At 45.4% G+C, this 24,898-nt stretch overlaps 1 protein-coding gene across 1 annotated transcript in view; it reads left to right on the forward strand.

Moving 5' to 3' along the window:
- PPP1R21 (protein phosphatase 1 regulatory subunit 21) overlaps nucleotides 1–24,898 on the forward strand; it is a 147,549-nt gene that overhangs the window by 105,147 nt on the left and 17,504 nt on the right. The window contains exons 15-18 of the mRNA XM_089676436.1: nucleotides 1,215–1,367; nucleotides 15,649–15,741; nucleotides 18,886–19,101; nucleotides 23,011–23,046. Coding sequence (XP_089532562.1) covers nucleotides 1,215–1,367; nucleotides 15,649–15,741; nucleotides 18,886–19,101; nucleotides 23,011–23,046 — 498 coding nt within the window. The remainder of the gene's footprint in view (nucleotides 1–1,214; nucleotides 1,368–15,648; nucleotides 15,742–18,885; nucleotides 19,102–23,010; nucleotides 23,047–24,898) is intronic.

The raw sequence follows: 24,898 nt of genomic DNA on the forward strand, positions 1-24,898 counted from the left end.
AGCATTTACCTGAATGAAATTGATTCATTCAGCTTTTTTTTTTTTTTTTTTGTGCTTAGCTGTGATTTGGTCACAGCTAATCACATGACATGTGCATGTGATTAGCTGTGACCATTCACAGCTAGGCACTAGTATACAATGGATGGCATCATGAATGAAGCCATCCATTGTATACAACTGTCATGTGACCTGCTGTGATTGGTCACAGCAGGTCACATGGTACCAGCAACAGGAGCCGGTACTCGGATCTGTCATCGGCCGTGTCCGAGTTGCACGGCCGGTGACAGATCGCACTGCTGCGCCGCTTTGCATTAGTGCAAACTGCGCATGTGCGGGAGCACGCCAAATGGCGTGCACCCGGAGTGCAGAGACACTTTTGAAGCCGCCAAACGGCCATTGGCCGGGCGGCTAATGGTTAAAGGGTGCCTCGGGACTGTCCATAATTTTTAAGGGTGCCTCGGGACTGTCCATAATTTTTAAGGGTGCCTCGGGACAGTCTTAATTTTAAAGGGTGCCTCGGGACTGTCCAAAATTTTAAAGGGTGCTTTGCCTAAAAAAAAGGTTGAGAAACACTGCTTCAGTGTGTGGGCTGGGCCAGTTCTCACATCTGTGCTGTAAATCAAAGGAAAGTCCGGGAGGCCGCACTAAAGCACATATTCACTTTATTGCAAGAAGAAAAACAAACAAATGCTTAAAAACCCCATACTGTATGCCAGTGGGGGGGGGAGTTTCACACATATCGCACTAATCTCAGCACTTAATAATGGCCCACCATCCTGCACTTTCTTAACTTTTTGTGTCTCGTGCTGCTGAGCATAGTAATAAAGGGTTGTATGCAGCTGTGCGTGGGTAAACGTATGCATATGTAACGTCATATATACCTAGTCGCAGACTATCTGAGCGTCGGGGCATACGACTTTTATGCATGCTTGTGTTTATATATGGAGTATTGTGAACCCATGTTACAGCCATTCATAACTATGTTGGTTGTATGCGGCATCTGTGCATCGCAGGTGTAGAAATTTTCCCTCAATTTACACTGTGTGCCAAAAAGTGCCTGTGTGCATGAGCCCTAAATCATGTGTTCTGATAAACTTTCTTCCTGTGAAAGTTTGAACAACCTTTGATTGGTGTGCAGTTATTTTGTAGTAAGGAAGGGAATTTGTGTTGCAGTCCAACGTCTCTCAACAGTCTCTTTTCTCTCCACTTTTCAGATGGCGACTTTCTTTAGCAATAACTTAGACTACTTCATGTCATCTTTGAGTTACGGACCAAAAGGAGGCCAAGGATTCACTAATCCCCTCTCGGCTGCGATGATGCTTCAGTACAAGCAGAAAGCCGCCCAGTACATGAAAGCTCTGAAGACGGTTTGTATACGGAGTAAAAACTTCAGCCGCTGTAGTCCTTAACCTGCACCACTGCCTGATTAGAGAACAAATATTGTCTCTTCAAAAGCAGACATCTCTGGCAAGCTGCGAGACGGCCGGCTCAGCTCATTAAATATTTAGATGCGGAGCAGATACTGCTGACAATTTGTGCTGAACAAGTCTGGTCCTGCAGCATTAATTTGTTTTCATGCCAGTAGAATGTCTGCTGCAAGACTCTTCTTAGCATTGTGATATTTAAGGTTTGCATTATAAATAGGCAGAATCTGCCCTGAGCGCTGCTCCTACCTGGAATTCTCACAGCCATTAATTGTGGAAATGAGTGTCGATTTTTATTTTTAGAACAAGTGAATTTGCTGCTGAGAGGAAATGTGATCCAGAGATGTCTTGTGCTCTGTGATAAAAGATAATTGCAGAGGAAGGAGGTGCGGTATTAAGGAGCTGCTTGTTTTTGTGAAGCTCTGCTAAAAGCTTTTTCAAGGATAAAGTCTATATGCTAGGATATTTCAACATTCTTGACCAGTAATAGATCTGTTCCTTACACAGATGGACCGTTCCAAATTAGGAAGTAGATCTACATATGTCGTTAAGGAGGAAGTACATATTTTCATTTTATTTCTTGCAATTTTCTACCAACAATTACACAGCACTTTAAATATTGTGCATTCTCATCAGCCCCTGTCCTCAAGGAGCTTACACTCTAAGGTCTCTAACTCACATTCATACATACACATACTAGGGCCAATGTAGACAGGAGCCAATAACCTACCATGGAATAGTATGTGGAGGACTCTCTGTAGTATGGGTGTTGTATGTGGAGGACTCTCTGTAGTATGGGTGTTGTATGTGGAGGACTTTCTGTAGTATGAGTGTTGTATGTGGAGGACTCTCTGTAGTATGGGTGTTGTATATGGGGGACTCTCTGTAGTATGAGTGTTGTATGTGGAGGACTCTCTGTAGTATGGGTGTTGTATATGGGGGACTCTCTGTAGTATGGGTGTTGTATTTGGAGGACTTTTTGCAGTATGGGTGTTGTACGTGGAGGCCTCTCTGTAGTATGGGTGTTGTACGTGGAGGACTTTCTGTAGTATGGGTGTTGTATGTGGAGGCCTCTCTGTAGTATGAGAATTGTATGTGGAGGACTCTCTGTAATATGGGTGTTGTATGTGGAGGACTCTGCAGTATGGGTGTTGTATGTGGAGGACTCTTTGCAGTATGGGTGTTGTATGTGGAGGACTCTTTGCAGTATGGGTGTTGTATGTGGAGGACTCTTTGCAGTATGGGTGTTGTATGTGGAGGACTCTTTGCAGTATGGGTGTTGTATGTGGAGGACTCTTTGCAGTATGGGTGTTGTATGTGGAGGACTCTTTGCAGTATGGGTGTTGTATGTGAAGGACTCTCTGTAGTATGGGTGTTGTATGTGAAGGACTCTCTGTAGTATGGGTGTTGTATGTGGAGGACTCTCTGTAGTATGAGTGTTGTATGTATAGGACTCTTTGCAGTATGGGTGTTGTACGTGGGGGACTCTCTGTAATATGGGTGTTGTATGTGGAGGACTCTCTGTAGTATGGTTGTTGTATGTGGAGGACTCTCTGTAGTATGGGTGTTTGTATGTGGAGGACTCTCTGTAGTATAGGTGTTTGTATGTGGAGGACTCTCTGTAATATGGGTGTTGTATGTGAAGGACTCTCTGTAGTATGGGTGTTTGTATGTGGAGGACTCTCTGTAGTATAGGTGTTTGTATGTGGAGGACTCTCTGTAATATGGGTGTTGTATGTGAAGGACTCTCTGTAGTATGGGTGTTGTATGTGAAGGACTCTCTGTAGTATGGTTGTTGTATGTGAAGGACTCTTTGCAATATGGGTGTTGTATGTGGAGGACTCTTTGCAATATGGGTGTTGTATGTGGAGGACTCTCTGTAATATGGGTGTTGTATGTGGAGGACTCTCTGTAGTAAGCATGGGTGTTGTATGTGGAGGACTCTGTAGTATGGGTGTTGTATGTGGAGGACTCTTTGTAGTATGGGTGTTGTATGTGGAGGACTCTCTGTAGTAAGTATGGGTGTTGTATGTGGAGGTCTCTTTGTAGTATGGGTGTTGTATATGGAGGTCTCTTTGTAGTGTGGGTGTTGTATGTGGAGGTCTCTTTGTAGTATGGGTGTTGTATGTGGAGGTCTCTTTGTAGTGTGGGTGTTGTATGTGGAGGACTCTCTGTAGTATAGGAGTTCATTTAGTGGTGGTCTCTTTTGTAGTATGGGTGTTATATGTGGAGGACTCTCTGTAGTAAGTATGGGTGTTGTATGTGGAGGACTCTTTGTAGTGTGGGTGTTGTATGTGGAGGACTCTTTGTAGTATGGGTGTTGTATGTGGAGAACTCTTTGTAGTGTGGGTGTTGTATGTGGAAGTCTCTTTGTCGTGTGGGTGTTGTATGTGGAGGACTCTTTGTAGTATGGGTGTTGTATGTGGAGGTCTCTTTGTAGTGTAAGTGTTGTATGTGGAGGTCTCTTTGCAGTATGGGTGTTGTATGTGGCGGACTCTTTGTAGTATGGGTGTTGTATGTGGAGAACTCTTTGTAGTGTGGGTGTTGTATGTGGAGGTCTCTTTGTCGTGTGGGTGTTGTATGTGGAGGACTCTTTGTAGTATGGGTGTTGTATGTGGAGGTCTCTTTGTAGTGTAAGTGTTGTATGTGGAGGTCTCTTTGCAGTATGGGTGTTGTATGTGGAGGACTCTCTGTAATACGGGTGTTGTATGTGGAGGATTCTCTGTAGTATGGGTGTTGTATGTGGAGGACTCTCTGTAGTATGGGTGTTGTATGTGAAGGACTCTCTGTAGTATGGGTGTTGTATGTGGAGGACTCTCTGTAATACGGGTGTTGTATGTGGAGGATTCTCTGTAGTATGGGTGTTGTATGTGGAGGACTCTCTGTAGTATGGGTGTTGTATGTGGAGGACTCTCTGTAGTATGGGTGTTGTATGTGGAGGACTCTTTGTAGTATGGGTGTTGTATGTGGAGGACTCTCTGTAGTATAGGAGTTCATTTAGTGGAGGACTCTTTGTAGTATGGTTGTTCCTTTGTGGACGGTTCTGTCTCTGTAGATGGCTTTCTGGGGTAACAGCCAGAAAACTTGACGTTGAAGCAGCAGATTTGAGGATTGTATGTAGACTCTCAGGACAGTGAGCAGTGAAAACAGATGAAAGGTTATATTTTCAAACTTGCTTGCTCTGCCTGAGTACACTAAAAGAATTAAAAGGTATTTCTTTAAATAGTTGGCTGGGCACATGTATACTACAGAAATGCTTTTCTCTCTCTGTCCAAAGAAGTCAAATTGTCATATTATGTTCTTGTTCCTAATACATGTCTCTAGGGACCTGAGTTGACAATGTTTGTTTGCTTCAAGCAGGTTTTGGCCCCATATAAGGTGGTCACCTGCAGGACAAATGCATCGGTTTTTAAATTCTGAATGATCTCAGGAGCATTGATGCCATTGACAAGTCTCATCAACACAGGCCTTTAAACTTGGGGTGGAAATATATTCGAGCACATGGCCAGTATACGCCACCATAAAGCAGCGTTTGATTTAGTGTTCAGTGCCGAGTTGATGGCAAGTTCCTCCACTCTGGTGAATTGTTGACTTCTGAGTACACAAGCCCCTAAATGCTGTCAGATAATGAGATATTTTAGCATAGAATACACAGCTCTGCTCAAGTCAAGTGCATTTAAAGCGAACCTGACCTGGTTTTATCTTCAGTATAATTCATAGGTCCCTATGTGGGGGGGGGGGTGTCGGGGTGGCGCAGAACATGGGGGGGGGGGGGCATCAGAGAGCACAGGAGGGGAAGAAGAAAGAAGCTGGATAGGAGGAGCTGCATATAGAGGAATCGCTCTCTCCATTTTCCTCCTGCAGCCTCTGAAAGCCTGCTTCTCCTCCTCTCTTCTGCAGGCATTCAGAGGCTACAGGAGGAAAATGGAGAGGTTGATTCCTTTATATGCAGCCACTCCTATAATTTTTTCTAATAATGAGTGAACGTGCCCTCATTGGCAGTCTGACACTACTTTCTCTTCAGTCTGGCTCGTGGTGTCTGCGGCATCAGGGAATGGGGTCTCCTCCAGCTTTTCCCTCACGGTCACAGGTCAGCTGTCCTGTAGTTTCCCCCCCCCCCCGGCCCCGAAGGCAGAACTGCCAAAGAGAGGCCGGTTGAGCGGCACGGGCTCAAGGAGCAGCCCAACTGCTGCAGCTGCTTTGGGCCCCACAAGGACATGTGGGCCTGCGTCTCCGACCCCGATGTGCCCTATGGCCAGTCTGCGCCTGTCTGGTGCCAACAGTGAATGGGCTGACAAAAGCCCAGGCACCAAAATGAAGTTTCTAGTCACCATGGTGACCTGGTACCTGGGATTTGTTGAGCTCTGCTGTATCCCCTTCATGACCAAGGCATTTTTTTGCTATTTAGCACTGCACTGCTTTAACTGGCAATTGCTGGGTCATGCAACACTGTACCCAAATGAAATTTATAGCATTTTTTTTACACGAATACAGCTTTCTTTTGGTAGTAGTTGATCACCACTGGGGCTTTTATTTTTTATTATATAAATGAAAAAAGACCAAAAATATCTTTTACTTTCTGTTCTAAAACCTATCCAGTAAAATAAATAAATAAAATTCATAAATTTAGGCCAAAATGTATTCTGCTACATGTCTTTGGTTAAAGAAAAAAAAAATTCCCACGACGTGTATATTAATTGGTTTGTGTGAACGTTATAGCATCTTCAAACTATAGTATAGATACAAGAATGTACACAGCCATAGATGCTTTACTGGTAATGGTGGTGATTAGCAACTTATAGTGTGACCGTGATAGTGTGGTGGGCAATCTGGCACTAGCAGACACTGGCTGGGAGGGACACTGACATTGCTAGTGACGCTAACACAGTAATCAGTGATAATACTGTATTAATGACACTGGTTGGGAAAGGGTTAATATCAAGGCGTTACCTGTGTGCCTAACAAGTGTAATCTATGCTGCTTTTACTCAGAGATCTGGCTGTTTTTTCTCCTTGCTTTTCAGGGAGAAGAAACAGAGAATGCTGTTCTATGTGTTTGTCACACACAACTCTGTGCTGTGATTGGACACAGCTGATCAGCAGGTTTCAGCCTAACTCATTGGCCTAAACCTGCTGACAAACTTGTGCTGTGTCCAGTCACAACACAGGTCAACAGGCACACACCCCAAACCCAGAAGCAGAACGGCAATGTAAATGTACGTTGCTGTGCCTGCACTTTCTTCCTACTTGCACTGCATCTCCTGTGAATTGGTTGGCAAGTGGTTAAAATCCTTTTTAGCTTTCCCCATCTATGTAATGTCAAGGTGGGGGTTGGAAGTTATGTTTATCATTAATAACCATGTCTGAACTGTGCTGTCAGATCTCATCATCAGTTGTAAACTAAATGTGAATACCGTCTGTCCTATGTCGCTCTGGCTGTACTAACTCGGGGGCAGCGCTCCCCCTCGTGACTGCTGTGTCCAGCGAAATGAAGATCCCGGTGAACGGGACCTGGTGATCATGTGATTGCTCTGCGATTACATGATCACAATGTAAGCAAAGCTGTTATGAATCAATCTCATTCATAACAGCTCTGCTCCTATTCCTAGTGAGCTGTGATTGGCCCACAGCTGCCACATGATACATTGGACCAATCACAGCACCCTGTACCATGTGACCAGCTCCAGCCAATCACAGATCACCATCCTGAGCTGTCAAAACTTAAATCATTCATGACAGTTCATGAAGGAATTAGGCTCTGTACATAGAAACTGTACATAGAATGTTTCTGGAGCATTTTTAACGTTTGTAAAAAGCCAGTCTAATGCCCATACTAAAGCTCATTAATGCCTGTCTAATGCCCATACTAAAGCTCATTAATGCCTGTCTAACGCCCATACTAAAGGAGTGTTTGGTAAGAGTTTGAAATTTAGTCAAGTGTGAACAAGCCCTTAGACTTACCTGAGCACGATCTCGATCCAGTTCTATGTATGAGAGCAGAGGCTCTCTCCCTCCTGCTGCTGTCAATCACAGCCAATGAAGGGCACACAGAACGCGACTTAGGAGTGTGCCAGCACGAGGCTTGCTATTGGGGCACTTGGCAGGGTGGTGGAGCCAGGAGTGACTGGGGGGGGGGGGATCAGAGAAGAGGAGGGTGAGGCTGTTGTGTGCAAAGCCATTGCACAGAGCAGGTAAGTATAACTAGTTTGTTATTTAAAAAAAAAAATACCCTTTAAAATCACTGTAAAGTGTTACTAAACCCAGGACCCTGCATTCACTATATCTGGTCTCCCCGGACCCTGCATTCACTATATCTGGTCTCCCCGGACCCTGCATTCACTATATCTGGTCTCCCCGGACCCTGCATTCACTATATCTGGTCTCCCCGGAACCTGCAGTCACTATATCTGGTCTCCCCGGACCCTGCATTCGCTATATCTGGTCTCCCCGGACCCTGCATTCACTATATCCGGTCTCCCCGGACCCTGCATTCACTATATCCGGTCTCCCCGGACCCTGCATTCACTATATCCGGTCTCCCCGGACCCTGCATTCACTATATCCGGTCTCCCCGGACCCTGCATTCACTATATCCGGTCTCCCCGGACCCTGCATTCACTATATCTGGTCTCCCCGGACCCTGCATTCACTATATCCGGTCTCCCCGGACCCTACATTCACTATATCCGATCTCCCTGGACCCTACATTCACTATATCCGATCTCCCCGGACCCTGCATTCACTGTATCCGGTTTCCCCAGACCCTACATTCACTATATCCGATCTCCCATGACCCTGCATTCACTATATCCGGTCTCCCCGGACCCTACATTCACTATATCCGATCTCCCCGGACCCTACATTCGCTATATCCGATCTCCCCGGACCCCGCATTCACTATATCCGGTCTCCCCGGACCCGGCATTCACTGTATCCGGTTTCCCCAGACCCGGCATTCACTATATCCGATCTCCCCAGACCCTGCATTCACTATATCCGATCTCCCCAGACCCTGCATTCACTATATCCGGTCTCCCCGGACCCTGCATTCACTATATCCGGTCTCCCCGGACCCTGCATTCACTATATCCGGTCTCCCCGGACCCTGCATTCACTATATCCGGTCTCCCCGGACCCTGCATTCACTATATCCGGTCTCCCCGGACCCTGCATTCACTATATCCGGTCTCCCCGGACCCTGCATTCACTATATCCGGTCTCCCCGGACCCTGCATTCACTATATCCGGTCTCCCCGGACCCTGCATTCACTATATCCGGTCTCCCCGGACCCTACATTCACTATATCCGATCTCCCCGGACCCTGCATTCACTGTATCCGGTTTCCCCAGACCCTACATTCACTATATCCGATCTCCCAAGACCCTGCATTCACTATATCCGATCTCCCCGGACCCCGCATTCACTATATCCGATCTCCCCGGACCCCGCATTCACTATATCCGGTCTCCCCGGACCCCGCATTCACTATATCCGGTCTCCCCGGACCCTGCATTCACTATATCCGGTCTCCCCGGACCCTGCATTCACTATATCCGGTCTCCCCGGACCCTGCATTCACTATATCCGGTCTCCCCGGACCCTGCATTCACTATATCCGGTCTCCCCGGACCCTGCATTCACTATATCCGGTCTCCCCGGACCCTGCATTCACTATATCCGGTCTCCCCGGACCCTGCATTCACTATATCCGGTCTCCCCGGACCCTGCATTCACTATATCTGGTCTCCCCGGACCCTGCATTCACTATATCTGGTCTCCCCGGACCCTGCATTCACTATATCCGGTCTCCCCGGACCCTGCATTCACTATATCCGGTCTCCCCGGACCCTGCATTCACTATATCTGGTCTCCCCGGACCCTGCATTCACTATATCCGGTCTCCCCGGACCCTACATTCACTATATCCGATCTCCCCGGACCCTACATTCACTGTATCCGATCTCCCCGGACCCTGCATTCACTGTATCCGGTTTCCCCGGACCCTACATTCACTATATCCGATCTCCCATGACCCGGCATTCACTGTATCCGGTTTCCCCAGACCCTGCATTCACTATATCCGATCTCCCCGGACCCCGCATTCACTATATCCGGTCTCCCCGGACCCGGCATTCACTGTATCCGGTTTCCCCAGACCCTACATTCACTATATCTGGTCTCCCCGACTCATTAATAAAGGAACATCAAAAGTCCACTATGCACTCAAAGCAACCTGGTCACCTAGGCAAGTCCCAGCCGCAAGAGGACCATCCAAAAGGCTGACGTGTTTGGAAGGGGGATCCTTTTCTTCCTCAGAGCCAATCATAGATGTTGGAGCCAAGGATCTGTGATCCGTATCTTACCATTGCACCGCTCGTGAGCGCAGGAGATTTTTCTTCATGCCTGTGGCATTTTTAACTCTTGGGTGCAGCGGCACCTCTCATCAAACTTTCCCATTGAGTTTAATGGGGCTGTAACTGCCTGCAATGCAGTATTGCAGCATTATAAGGTTCAATACAACCCTTCTTATGCCTTAAATGCCCTCTGAAAAGTGATCGCACTTCAGAGGGCACCACACTCTTAAGTGTGAAAGAGCCCTAAAAGTTTGTGAACTGACCATGTAATTAGCAAATGTATGTTTGATTTGCTTGTTTTACCTTTTTGTGTCTTCTCACTTCCTCTTTGTATGTCCTCCGTCCAACCTGTTTTGTCTTCTACATCCTCTGTGTGGCACCTGATCCCTCAACTCATTTGCTTTCCATCTCCTTATTGCTCTTCCTTTGCAGTGTGTTTCCCCGTTGCCTACTTTGAGTTATAGTCTGTATTATTATGTAAAATAAGAGTACTAGGAGGGCTAATTATGTCTATACTTCCAATTAACTTGACAATAAATAAATTCGTTGTCTTGAAATTCTGTCGCCATCCAGCTGCCTCGCACTTTTCTCCCCTCCCATTTTGCAGTATCTGAGATATTATGCAGAGTTCAGACGTCGCAACACGTTATCAAAGCATAGATTAACCCGCCATAATGTCATTCGCTCTGCGCAGAACTGCTACTTCTCATCTAGGCTTCGCTGGTTTTTATTCTTCACTTGTGTGAAAAAGGAAATGATTAATGGGGAAGAAGTTGCGAAAATGTCGGTTGTTTGTCTAATGGGCTCAAGAACATTTTCTGGTTTCTCCAACAAGTTTTTGAACAGGCAAAGCAGCAATCATTAGTTTTTTTTCATTATTATGAGATGTGTCCCTTTAGAAGCATTCTATCCTTTACTTGCTTTCATGCACATTACGGAAGGTTCAGACATACCTGATTTGACTAACAACCCCTTTCTATAGAAGAGGTTGGATTGACAGTTTGGCAAAGAGCCTGCCCTGCTGAATCTGTGTCCAGATATATTCCTATATAAATGCTCACTCTTCTACTGCCGGCGTAACATCACGTGTTGAAGTGGGACCTCGGGGTGAACCCTCTCACTACTTGTGTGGTTTTCTTTTGTGTGTGTATGAAAGGGTGCATGTGATCAGCACAGGGCCAATTAGCGCTGTCCAGACAAAGGGTCAGGGGTCCTGTAGCCTCATAGGACATTTAGGGGAGAATGAATACTCCTCCTACAACCTTTAACATGTGCTCTACTGGACACTGATAGAGGTCACAAGACTGCTTTAACTGCTGATGAGAAAAAGGTATTCAGCAGTTTTTATATTTACTAAAATATTTGCATTTCCATGTTGTGTGTACTGTGGGAGACCAGATATAGTGAAAGCAGGGTCCTGGGAGACCAGATATAGTGAATGCAGGGTCCGGGGAGACCAGATATAGTGAAAGCAGGGTCCAGGGACAGCAGATATAGTGAAAGCAGGGTCTGGGGAGAGCGGATATAGTGAAAGCAGGGTCTGGGGAGACCGGATATAGTGAATGCAGGGTCCTGGGAGACCGGATATAGTGAATGCAGGGTCCGGGGAGACCAGATATAGTGAAAGCAGGGTCCGGGGAGACCAGATATAGTGAAAGCAGGGTCCGGGGAGACCAGATATAGTGAAAGCAGGGTCCGGGGAGACCAGATATAGTGAAAGCAGGGTCCGGGGAGACCAGATATAGTGAAAGCAGGGTCTGGGGAGACTAGATATAGTGAAAGCAGGGTCTGGGGAGACCGGATATAGTGAATGCAGGGTCCTGGGAGACCAGATATAGTGAATGCAGGGTCCGGGGAGACCAGATATAGTGAATGCAGGGTTCAGGGAGAACAGCTATAGTGAATGCAGGGTTCAGGGAGAACAGCTATAGTGAATGTGGGGTTCGGGGAGAACAGCTATAGTGAATGCAGGGTCCGGGGAGACCAGATATAGTGAAAGCAGGGTCTGGGGAGAGCGGATATAGTGAATGCAGGGTCCTGGGAGACCAGATATAGTGAATGCGGGGTCCGGGGAGACCAGATATAGTGAATGCAGGGTCCGGGGAGAGCGGATATAGTGAATGCAGGGTCCTGGGAGACCAGATATAGTGAATGCAGGGTCCGGGGAGACCAGATATAGTGAATGCAGGGTCCGGGGAGACCAGATATAGTGAATGCAGGGTCCGGGGAGAACAGCTATAGTGAATGCAGGGTCCGGGGAGAACAGCTATAGTGAATGCGGGGTCCGGGGAGAACAGCTATAGTGAATGCGGGGTCCGGGGAGAACCGCTATAGTGAATGCGGGGTCCGGGGAGAACAGCTATAGTGAATGCGGGGTCCGGAGAGAGCAGATATAGTGAAAGCAGGGTCCGGGATAACAGATATAGTGAATGCAGGGTCTGGGGAGACCAGATATAGTGAATGCAGGGTCCGGGGAGACCAGATATAGTGAATGCAGGGTCCGGGGAGACCAGATATAGTGAATGCAGGGTCCGGGGAGACCAGATATAGTGAATGCAGGGTCCGGGGAGACCAGATATAGTGACTGCAGGGTCCGGGGAGACCAGATATAGTGACTGCAGGGTCCGGGGAGACCAGATATAGTGAATGCAGGGTCTGGGGAGAACAGATATAGTGAATGCAGGGTCTGGGGAGAACAGATATAGTGAATGCAGGGTCCGGGGAGAACAGATATAGTGAATGCAGGTTCCGGGGAAAGCGGATATAGTGAATGCAGGGTCTGGGGAGACCGGATATAGTGAATGCAGGGTTCAGGGAGAACAGCTATAGTGAATGTGGGGTTCGGGGAGACCAGATATAGTGAATGCAGGGTCCGAGGTTTAGTAACACTTTAACTCTTTCTGTGTGGAGGGGTCCCACCGCAAATTTTTTTTTTTTAAATTTTCCTAGAGTTGTTTTTTCATATTTACATTTTAAAGGATCAAGGGGTTTATCCTTATGCTAGCTGCTTGACTATATGAAGCGCTCGCTTGTTTTATGTAGTATTGGTTTTTCAGGTTAGCACCACATTATGGCCATTAAATGGACCTGAAAATCATAGGCAATACAAGTGCTTCCACTTTGAATGAACAATAATCAACCTGTAGAAGAAACACTAGAATTATTTGGGTTTTTTTCCCCTTTCGCATTAAACTAATGCATTAGCAGTGTTGTTGGACAAGCAGCCATGCAAATATTTTATGAATACCCCCCCCCCTACCCCCTATAAGTTTATTTAGCTGATGTAGCCAATTAATGTTAATGATCAAACAAACCTTAACCCCTGAACCCAGTTTTGTCATATTGGCATGTGTTGGTAAAGCTGTCGTTGTGCTGTCTGTTGTTTGTACTTGTAGTAGGGCCCAGAAACAATAGTACACTCAGATCACCGGCGGTTCTGGACAGCTGCAGCCATGTAACCTATACAAAGCAATGACAGGTTGACAAGGGTCTCGGTTGTCCATTGCTGTTCACATTTAGTGCCTGATCACCAGGTGCGATTTGCCATGCCATGCGAGTTGCAAATTGCACCCTATTGTCTGCAATTAAAATGGTCATAGCGGTGCGATTCCGACTTGGTCAGAGCCGCACCGATTTCTAAAGTAGTGCATGCACTACTTCAGGTGCGATTTGACATTGAAATCGTGTGACTTCACTGGAAGTCGCATAGTCATCAGTGTCAGCGAGACCTTAATTGCACAGCAAGCGATTACCTTTGGATTGGGGCAGAGGATTGGCTCTGGACATGAGACTGTCTGCGCTCAGGGATGATCATCTCCTCCTAACTGCATGTAATCACTGGCATGTAAACAACAATGGACAGCTGCAGCTCCTCTCAGTTTTGTATGGACTTCCCGGCCACAGCTGTCGTTAACCTCCAGTGATTCCAGCTGCTGGACCAAACTAGCCTTGATAATGAGGCCTGAGAGATACAGAGGAGGCTTCTCAAACTATTGATCTTTGTGATTGGCTATCAGTGATCATGTGATCAGGAGCCCATCCTACCAGCTCCCTATCATTACCCACTTTACATTTACATGTATGCAATTTGGGTTCAAGTGATTATACCGGGGTTATGGCCGCAGCTGTATGCCATAACACCAGTATTTTTTTTTTTTCAGCCAGCAATGCTTTTTCATCTAAAATCAATCCTAGCTGCTGATTAGCCACTAGATTGCTTTTACAGGTGATGGGAGGGAACGCCCTCTCCCACCAGCTCTCCTGTGCGATCGGAGAGCCCCCGTATCCAATCTGGCGGTGCCGTCCGGTCTCCCACCAGCTCTCCTGTGCGATCGGAGAGCCCCCGTATCCTATCTGGCGGTGCCGTCCGGTCTCCCAACAGCTCTCCTGTGCGATCGGAGAGCCCCCGTATACTATCTGGCGGTGCCGTCCGGTCTCCCACCAGCTCTCCTGTGCGATCGGAGAGCCCCCGTATACTATCTGGCGGTGCCGTCCGGTCTCCCACCAGCTCTCCTGTGCGATCGGAGAGCCCCCGTATCCAATCTGGCGGTGCCGTCCGGTCTCCCACCAGCTCTCCTGTGCGATCGGAGAGCCCCCGTATCCAATCTGGCGGTGCCGTCCGGTCTCCCACCAGCTCTCTTGTGCGATCGCAGAGCCCCCGTATCCAATCTGGTGGTGCCATCCGGTCTCCCACCAGCTCTCCTGTGCGATCGGAGAGCCCCCGTATCCAATCTGGTGGTGCCATCCGGTCTCCCACCAGCTCTCCTGTGCGATCGGAGAGCCCCCGTATCCAATCTGGCGGTGCCGTCCGGTTACCGTAGAGCTCTGTGGTTTAAGAGAAGGGAAGCAACATCATGACATCTCTTCCGGTTTTAGCAGATGTAAGCACTGCTTTTTTTTTTTCTTTTTAAGAAGAGATCATTGTGGGGTTTTTAATTTTTTTCCAGTCTCATGCTTTTCATGGTAGAGGAGCGATCTGAGGTCTTATAGAAAGTGTGACATGTTAGGTATCTATTTACTTGGCGTAACATCATCTTTTTTATTTTACCAAAATTGGGTTATATATTGTGTGTGTGGGGGGCGGGGGTTGCATTAAAAATAATTAAAATGGAAATATCGTGTGACATAAAAAATTGCAATGACCACCTTTTATGCTCTAGGACCTCTGCTGGAAAAAAATATATATGTTTGGGGGTTCTAAGTAGTTTCCTACCACAAAAAAAAAGCAAATTTTTACTTGTAAACAAAAAGTGCCAGAACAGTTCTAATCTTTGTGATTACTTTGAGTGTCGGATCACACTGATGCGGTGCGAATCTGATGCAATTTCTGCTGTGATAGGAGCGAATTGAATGTGATTTCTGAGGGGACTGGGCATAGCAAGAGATGCAATTCGCACCACACCCCCACAGGACCCTTTTCTGGACTGGATCAGATTTGCACCGCATATATGTGACCATGTGCCTTGGCAGTAATGCTTTTGTATTACTATTATTATTATACAGGATTTATATAGCACCAACAGTTTGCTCAGCGCTTTATAATATAACGGGAGACAATACAGCAACAATACAGTTCAATACAAGAGGGATAGGAGGGCCTGATCCTTGGAGCTTACTTTTGTAGATTACATGCAAATCTATGCTTTTCAGATCGCATCTGATCTGCATAGAATTTGCATCAGTGTGAACTCGCATCGAGACCAGAAGCTGTCAGTGACGGCTCAGTCTCCTTGCTGGGAGCACACAATCAATCAATTGGGTTTTAAGGGCTTCTAAGGATTGGTCAGCATGTTGTATTTCTGGCTACAGGCAACTTTGACCCGATATTCTGTTATTACTGAGACATACTGATGAACATTTCTATGTTACAGCCCTGCCCTGACTCTGTGCCTTATGAAGAGGCACTGGTGAATCGCAGAGTCCTGCTGAGCTCCACAGAGAGCAGAGAAGGCCTGGCCCAACAGGTACGTCTGCATGAAATCCTCATCCCTACCCTGGAAATAAATTTGTATACATCAACCACTCTTTAAGCTTCATGCTTGCCCTGGCCACAATGTTTTGCTGTGGAAATGCATAGTCTATCCTCTGTGAAAGCTCCATGCTTGCTCTGGCTTCCATGTTTACTTGTGGAAATGTGGAGATTAACCCCTGTGTAAGATTCATGCTCATCCACGCTGCCATGTTTGCCTGTGGGAATGCCTTGACGAAATTCAGTGTAAGTTCCTTGCACATCCCCATTGCCATGTTTGTGTGTAAACTAGTGCCAGCCCTTTGTAGGCTTACACATGGTAAACTACTTCCTCCCCTACCCCAGGTGATGGTCTTCAGGCCTAGCAGTTGCCTGCTCAGGCCTGATCTCTATATTCTGGCAAAAGGTCACATGCTGCTAAGGACAGCACAGTGGCTAAATGGTTAGCACTTCCACCTGACAGCACCAGGGTCGTTGGTTCGAATCCCAGCCATGGCACCACCTGGTTAATTGGCTCCTGTCTAAATTGGCCCTAGTATGTGTATGTATGAATGTGAGTAAGGCTGGCCATACATTATACAATTATCTTCCAATTTTCTGCCCAATTTCCTTTAAATTTACCTTCAACTGTGTAGTGCAAAGGCCTGCCTAATTGGATACAACTGAAAGTGTTGTTTAGGTTTGTCCTCCTCTTATATGGTTTTTGGTAAATCTAAACCAAAAATCTCCAGATAATTGTATAATGTATGGCCAGCCTTATTGACCTTTTGTGTGTGTGTATATATATATATATATATATATATATATATATATATATATATATATATATATATATATATATAATGGAGTGAGTGCGGGTTCCTGAGGCTGGCACTCAGCATACTGATATCTGAAAGGGATTTTGGAGCGGTGTGGTCTTTTAATTGCTAGAGTTGCTGGCTTTAACAGCCAATCAAAAATTAACAAAAACAAATAAGTGTATGTATGTATACAGTGGGGCAAAAAAGTATTTAGTCAGCCACCAATTGTGCAAGTTCTCCCACTTAAAAAGATGAGAGAGGCCTGTAATTGGCATCATAGGTAGACCTCAACTATGAGAGACAAAATGAGAAAACAAATCCAGACAATCACATTGGCTGATTTGGAAAGAATTTATTTGCAAATTATGGTGGAAAATAAGTATTTGGTCACCTACAAACAAGCAAGATTTCTGGCTCTCACAGACCTGTACCTTCTTCTTTAAGAGGCTCCTCTGTCCTGCACTCATTACCTGTATCAATGGCACCTGTTTGAACTTGTTATCAGTATAAAAGACACCTGTCCACAACCTCAAACAGTCACACTCCAAACTCCACTATGTGAAGACCAAAGAGCTGTCGAAGGACACCAGAAACAAAATTGTAGACCTGCACCAGGCTGGGAAGACTGAATCTGCAATAGGCAAGCAGCTTGGTGTGAACAAATCAACTGTGGGAGCAATAATTAGAATATAGAAGACATACAAGACCACTGATGATCTCCCTCGATCTGGGGAGATCTCACCCCGTGGGGTCAAAATAATCACAAGAACGGTGAGCAAAAATCCCAGGACCACATGGGGGGGGACCTAGTGAATGACATGCAGAGAGCTGGGACCAACGTAACAAAGGCTACCATCAGTAACACACTACGCCGCCAGGGACTCAGATCCTGCAGTGCCAGACGTGTCCCCCTGCTTAAGCCAGTGCATGTCCGGGCCCATCTGACGTTTGCTAGAGAGCATTTGGATGATCCAGAAGAGGATTGGGAGAATGTCATATGGTCAGATGAAACCAAAATAGAACTGTTTGGCAGAAACACAACTCGTTGTGTTTGGAAGAGTGAGAATGCTGAGTTGCATCCAAAGAACACCATACCTACTGTGAAGCATGGGGGGCGGCAACATCATGCTTTGGGTCTGTTTCTCCGCAAAGGGACCTGGACGACAGATCCATATACAGGACAGAATGAATGGGGCCATGTATCGTGAGATTTTGAGTGCAAACCTCCTTCCATCAGCAAGGGCATTGAAGATGAAACGTGGCTGGGTCTTCCAACATGACAATGATCCCAAACATACCGCTCGGGCAACGAATGAGTGGCTTCGTAAGAAGCATTTCAAGGTCCTGGAGTGGCCTAGCCAGTCTCCAGATCTCAACCCCATAGAAAACCTTTGGAGGGAGTTGAAAGTCCGTGTTGCCCAGCGACAGCCCCAAAACATCACTGCTCTAGAGGAGACCTGCATGGAGGATGGGCCAACATACCAGCAACAGTGTGTGCCAACCTTGTGAAGACTTACAGGAAACGTCTGACCTCTGTCATTGCCAACAAAGGATATATAACAAAGTATTGAGGTGAACTTTTGATATTGACCAAATACTTATTTTCCACCATAATTTGCAAATAAATTCTTTCCAAATCAGCCAATGTGATTGTCTGGATTTTTTTCTCATTTTGTCTCTCATAGTTGAGGTCTACCTATGATGCCAATTACAGGCCTCTCTCATCTTATTAAGTGGGAGAACTTGCACAATTGGCTGACTAAATACTTTTTTTGCCCCACTGTGTATGTATGTATGTATGTATGTATATGTGTGTGTGTGTATGTATGTATGTATATATGTGTGTGTGTGTGTGTGTGTGTGTGTGTGTGTGTGTGTGTGTGTGTATATATATATATATATATATGTGTGTGTATATATGTATATGTGTGTGTATATGTATATATGTGTGTGTGTGTGTGTATGTATATATATATATATATATATATATATATATATATATATATATATATATATAAAATAAAAATGCTGCAGTTAAGTACTGGGTATTTTTAAGGGCTCCAAAACATGACCAAGAAGGTATCAATGTGTGTTTGTGGATGTGGTACACTATCAAGAGGACCTGTTATTCTACCCTACATGGACAACATGATTGTCTTCAAAGCTATCCCTTCAGTGTTTGTGACATTAGAACTTTAGTCTAATTAGAAACAACACAAGAATGGGAAGAAAGTTTTGTTGCCCATAGCAAGCGGATTCTAGCGGTATATTGGATACAATAGCAGCTAACTGCATTGATTGATGTGGCACACAAAGGACTAATGTCTCTGTATAAACAGGTGCAGCAAAGTCTGGAGAAGATCAGTAAGCTGGAACAGGAGAAGGAGCACTGGTTGCTGGAAGCTCAGTTGGCCAAGATCAAGCTGGAGAAAGAAACTCATAGGATAGCAGAACTAATGAAAAACACAGGCAAGGGGCAGGAGGGGGACCAGCAGCAGGAAAATGCCCTGATACACACAAAGGACAGTTCCAGTGAAATTAGGAGTACCAGCTTGGTAAGAAATACTCATTTTTCAACAAGGTATTGAGTGCAATCATTCTGTATTGGGGCTACCAGCATGAGGGTTTGAATTACAATTGGGGATTCATCTGGCACCACAACTGACAGATACCCCTAGCAATACAAGAAACGATAGACCACATACCAATGACCTCACTCCATGTAGAGAAACTTTATTGAACAAAATATGCTGTGCATCCCCATCTGAGAGCCACCCTTCTCTGATGTCTCATGTCTCTACAACTAAGCTCACATGGGTGAGAAGTATCCAAAGAAGGGCGATTCTTAGACCATGCACAGTGTACTCACAAGCTCTGGGAAAGTTTTTCTACATGGAGTGACATCATTGGTGTGTGACACTTTGTTTTTTTTATTGATGACAAATGGAATGGGTTCGGGTTCCTGGGGCTGGCACTCCGCATACCCATAGCTGAAAGGGATTTTGGAGCGGTGTGGTCTTTTTGAGACCCCTGGTAATTGCTAGAGTTGCTGGCTTTAACAGCTAATCAAAAATGAACAAATATCCATCCACATTTCCATATCTTCCATTGATGGACGCAGCTCAGAGACTGTATTATATATGCAGGCTGTATTGATGCCTTTTTTTTTGAGTTTTTGGTAAAGTGAGGAAAGCCAGGTCTCTAAGTGCTGTCAAAGTCCACATTGCTATATTTCCCCTCACTTAAAAGAGAAGTGTGGGCTGTAGGAAAAAATACACATTTTACTCACCCAGGTGGATGCAGCATCAACCCAATGCTGCAACTATTCCCCTGCCAGCTCTGCACAGAGAACTGAGAAATCAAGCGCCGCTAATTGCTCTGTTCTCCACCTCTAAGTGAACAGAGCCGTGACTGCCAGTCTCTGGCTTACTGGAGCGCTGGGCTCTGGTTAGGACAGGAGTGACTGGCTTAGGCTCTCGGTGGATCGCTAAGAGGCTGAGCCAGCTACCGGTCCAGGCTTCTGGGTGGATCCCAAGCATACGTTTGAGATATTTTCAGAACCTGGACCCACTCTGTGACATCAGCTGAAAATGGGTCACAGGATTGCAGAATTAACTGCACTCCTGATATCCACAGTATTGCCAAAAAAGCTTTGGCTATACTTCTCCTTTAATGCTTTTGAAATATCATCTCTTAGTATAATGCCTCTTTTAAAGGATAAGTTCACCTTTTGTAACATATATTCAGGGTGTAAAATGTTTCAAATGGACTGATCCCCGCTCCTCACCGCCCCCCTGTTGTGACAGCTAGCAGGGGATCTTCCCCTGCCTGCTAGCTGTTAAAATTTTTAAAAAAAACGTGGCCGCATCATTCACAGTGTTCTGTGAATGAATGAACTACAAGTCCCGACAGCTTTGTGGCTGTCAGCTTGAAGTTCTCAATGAACTACCACGGCGCTGTGGTAGTTCATTGATTCTTCCCGTCAGTATATCTGCTTGCCTGTACATCCTGTATGGGCAAGCAGATATACTGACAGATCTGCTGGAGACCTCTATGGCACCAGCAATGTTCTGATCGCTGGTGCAATGCTTTTATAGGCTCCAGAAACAAAATAAAATAATAAATGCACATTTATTTGCCTGCAAAAAAATTTACATTTATTATTTTTTTGTAAAAAGGTGAACTCATCCTTTAACAAAACCATATCTATTTGTGTTGACTCAATGTCAGCTATGCAAGCATTTTGCACTTTCTCTAGGAGCTTTTTAACACTTTCGTCTGTCATTGTCGAGTTTTTTTTAATTTAAAGTGTTACTAAACCCAGGACCCTGCATTCACTATATCTGGTCTCCCCGGACCCCGCATTCACTATATCTGGTCTCCCCGGACCCTGCATTCACTATATCTGGTCTCCCCGGACCCTGCATTCACTATATCTGGTCTCCCCGGACCCTGCATTCACTATATCTGGTCTCCCCGGACCCTGCATTCACTATATCTGGTCTCCCCGGACCCTGCATTCACTATATCTGGTCTCCCCGGACCCTGCATTCACTATATCTGCTCTCCCCGGACCCTGCATTCACTATATCTGCTCTCCCCGGACCCTGCATTCACTATATCTGCTCTCCCCGGACCCTGCATTCACTATATCTGCTCTCCCCGGACCCTGCATTCACTATATCTGCTCTCCCCGGACCCTGCATTCACTATATCTGCTCTCCCCGGACCCTGCATTCACTATATCTGCTCTCCCCGGACCCTGCATTCACTATATCTGCTCTCCCCGGACCCTGCATTCACTATATCTGCTCTCCCCGGACCCTGCATTCACTATATCTGCTCTCCCCGGACCCTGCATTCACTATATCTGCTCTCCCCGGACCCTGCATTCACTATATCTGCTCTCCCCGGACCCTGCATTCACTATATCTGCTCTCCCCGGACCCTGCATTCACTATATCTGCTCTCCCCGGACCCTGCATTCACTATATCTGCTCTCCCCGGACCCTGCATTCACTATATCTGCTCTCCCCGGACCCTGCATTCACTATATCTGCTCTCCCCGGACCCTGCATTCACTATATCTGCTCTCCCCGGACCCTGCATTCACTATATCTGCTCTCCCCGGACCCTGCATTCACTATATCTGCTCTCCCCGGACCCTGCATTCACTATATCTGCTCTCCCCGGACCCTGCATTTACTATATCTGCTCTCCCCGGACCCTGCATTCACTATATCCGCTCTCCCCGGACCCTGCATTCACTATATCCGGTCTCCCACTGTACACACAACATAGAAATGTAATTATTTTAGTAAATATAAACTGCTAAATACCTTTTCTCATCAGCAATTAGAGCAGTTTTGTGACTTCCATCTGTGTCCAGCCCACCACTAGCTAAAGCTTGTAGGAGGAGTTTTCTTTCTGCTCTAGGAGGATGCAGAACCCATGGCCTCTGTCTGTACAGCGCTGATTGGCCCTCTGCTGATCACTTGCACTCTCACAAGAAAAAAAAAACCTCTCTAGCAATACACACTTAACGGAGCATGTGCAGAAGGGCTACGGGTTCAGTCTGTCTTTATCAGCTTGGACATTTGAACAAGAGGAGGGGCAGAGAAGTCAGGATCAAACAGCCTGTTTACACAATGCAGAGGATTAACCCCTTAGGTTCCACAGTGAGTATAACAAGCATGCTTTACTACATATACAGACTGGTTTTACTGTTGTGGGTTTAGTAACACTTTAATTTCAAATGCACCTATCAGGCGGCTTGGAGGCGATATGCCGCCTCCCCACTGCCTGTTTAAATAGTTGAACTGTAGCTTCACAGCCTTATTCACTTGAATGGGTCATATTTGATGGTGGTATTGCCCACCGAGCCTGACCTGCAGTATAATTGTTTTCCCCGCCATGACCGTAGTGGCCTTGTTAAAGGAGAGCATCATCTGAAAATGAAAGTTCCTCCTATTGTTTTCATCCCTTCAACCTTTAATTGAGATACAGGGTTTTTTTTTTTTTTTTTTTTTATTGGTGGGTGGGGAGTTGTGGGTACTTTCTTCTGTTTTTTTGACAGGTACCCGTTCCCACTTTCTTAATCCTCACCTAGGCGAGGATGACATAACCATGGGCCACAATAGAAGACTACAAGTCTCATCTGACACTGCAGCAGAGAGACTGGTACCTAATGCTCACACAAGTGTAGGGATGTCGCCTCACTCCTAGTCCATTGATTACGAACTCCAACTCCATAACCGAAGGTCCATACCTCTATATGGATGTGCAGCTGGAGGAACCGTCTACACTGATCACGGTTGCACAGTTTGCAATATAGATGTATTTATTTATTTACAAAAGGTGGACTATGTGTTTAAAAGATATTTAACTTCTTTATTCCTGTATTCTTGCTACTTTATATAATGTGTCCTGATATATATATATATTTTTTTTTGCATTTTGTACAGATCGGCATGTTAACCACAAGTACTGAAATCCAGCAGGTACAGTATACAGCACTCCTCTGTGTATTATAGAGAGCAGGAATATTCAGGGGTGCACAGAAACGGTTTTCTTGACAGATGAGGGTTTCTGGAAGTGTATTTGTCTCCTGCTCTTAGGGTGTTAATAGGACAGAAAAATGGCAACCATCACTGGTTAATATTTGTCTTTATGTTGTATTTATTAGTTTGATTAACCAACATTTTGCCAGTATCACTTTGAATCAATTCTACATTATAAGAACATGTATGAACAAGACAGTTGTATGAAAAATATAAACAGTTATGTATTTATTTTTATAGGCGACACTTTCACCCCCTTCCAGTCCGGACACTTTTACCCCCTTCCTGTCCAGGCCAATTTTCAGCTTTCAGTGCTATCACACTTTGAATGACAATTGTGCGGTCATGCAACACTGTACCCATATGAATTTTTTAGCATTTTTTTGAGACAGATAAAGCTTTTATTTTGGTGTTATTTATGCACCGCTGCGATTTTTATTTTTTTTTGCTATGTAAATGAAAAAGTCCAAAAATTTTGAAAAAAGTGTTTTTCTTATAAAATTCTGCAAATAAATAATATTTCATCATAAATCTTTGCCAAAATGTATGCCGTTATCTTTATTTTTAGTAAAAAAAAATAACCCAAATTAGTTTATAACCAAAAATTATAATTTTTAAACATTTTTTTTTTCTTTTACATACTGTCACCCTAGCAGTACAGTGTCACCATGGTGACACTGTACTACTTGTGGGGGTGATAAAGATTTTTTTTTTTTTTTTTACACTGATTGCTTTTACACCCATAAAGGCTGTAAAAGCAATAATTTCTCCTTCTCTCTAGCTGCATTCTTGCAGCCATTGAGAACTACTGTGTGAGCTGTGATTGGTCATAGCTTGTCACATGGTACAAGGCTGTTGTGAATAGCCTTGTACCATGTGACTTCTGTGATCATTCACAGATTTCACATGTAGTAAGCAATGATGGCAGAAGTGACATCTTGCTTACTACTCTGCATGTGATCACTTATTGGCCAATCAGTGATCACATGATCGGGACCTCGCACAGAAGTCCCGTCCGACGATCGGTGTTCCAATGTGTCCGGAGGACACAGCGGGCACCGAATCGCGGTGCTGCGCACTCCCAGGGAGCGCGCACAAGCAGGGTGTGGGGAGGCCGTTTAAACAGCCACCCGACCCTGCACTGCCACCGTCCGGCTGTTTATATACATGGGCCGGATGGGAAGTGGTTAAAAGCCGCTACAGGTCGTCAGTTTAGAGTTAACTGTGAATAGTGGCTTAAAATTTGTATTGCTTTCACTTCGGTGTGCGTGGAGATATAGAACAGGTGTAGGGTAATTGCCGTTTTCGTACATAGGCACCCCAATGCAACTGTTTTTGTATGTATGTGTGGGGCTTTAGAATGTTTGGTTTTTTTTATTATTTATTTGAAACTTTAAATGGCTTTTTTTTTTAACATTCCTTGATTACTATCACATAGGAGACTAATAGCCCCGTATGCGATAGCATGTAGGTTGTGACAGGTTTTGTTTGACATCTGACGTCTCCCCTGTACTCCCCTGCAGCTAATGGAGTACAGATCATACTCTGCTATAGCAGCCAGGAGCGTGTTCTAAAAGCCCACGATTTCAGAGCAGTGTTAAAACTGCGCTGGTAGTCAAGTGGTTATGGGAGAAGGGAGCTTGTACTGCGTAAAACTATGGCAAGATACATACCAAAGGCAACAGAACACTTTCCATTTGGCAGATTGCAGTAGCCCATAGCAGTCAGTTCACTTCAGCTTTCATAATTATAAATTTAATGTGGATGTAAACACTTACTGGATGACATTTTG

Source organism: Staurois parvus, unplaced genomic scaffold (assembly GCF_062004578.1).
Source record: "Staurois parvus isolate SC_StPar_1 unplaced genomic scaffold, SC_StPar_1.0 ptg000169l, whole genome shotgun sequence".
Taxonomy (NCBI): Eukaryota; Metazoa; Chordata; class Amphibia; order Anura; family Ranidae; genus Staurois; species Staurois parvus.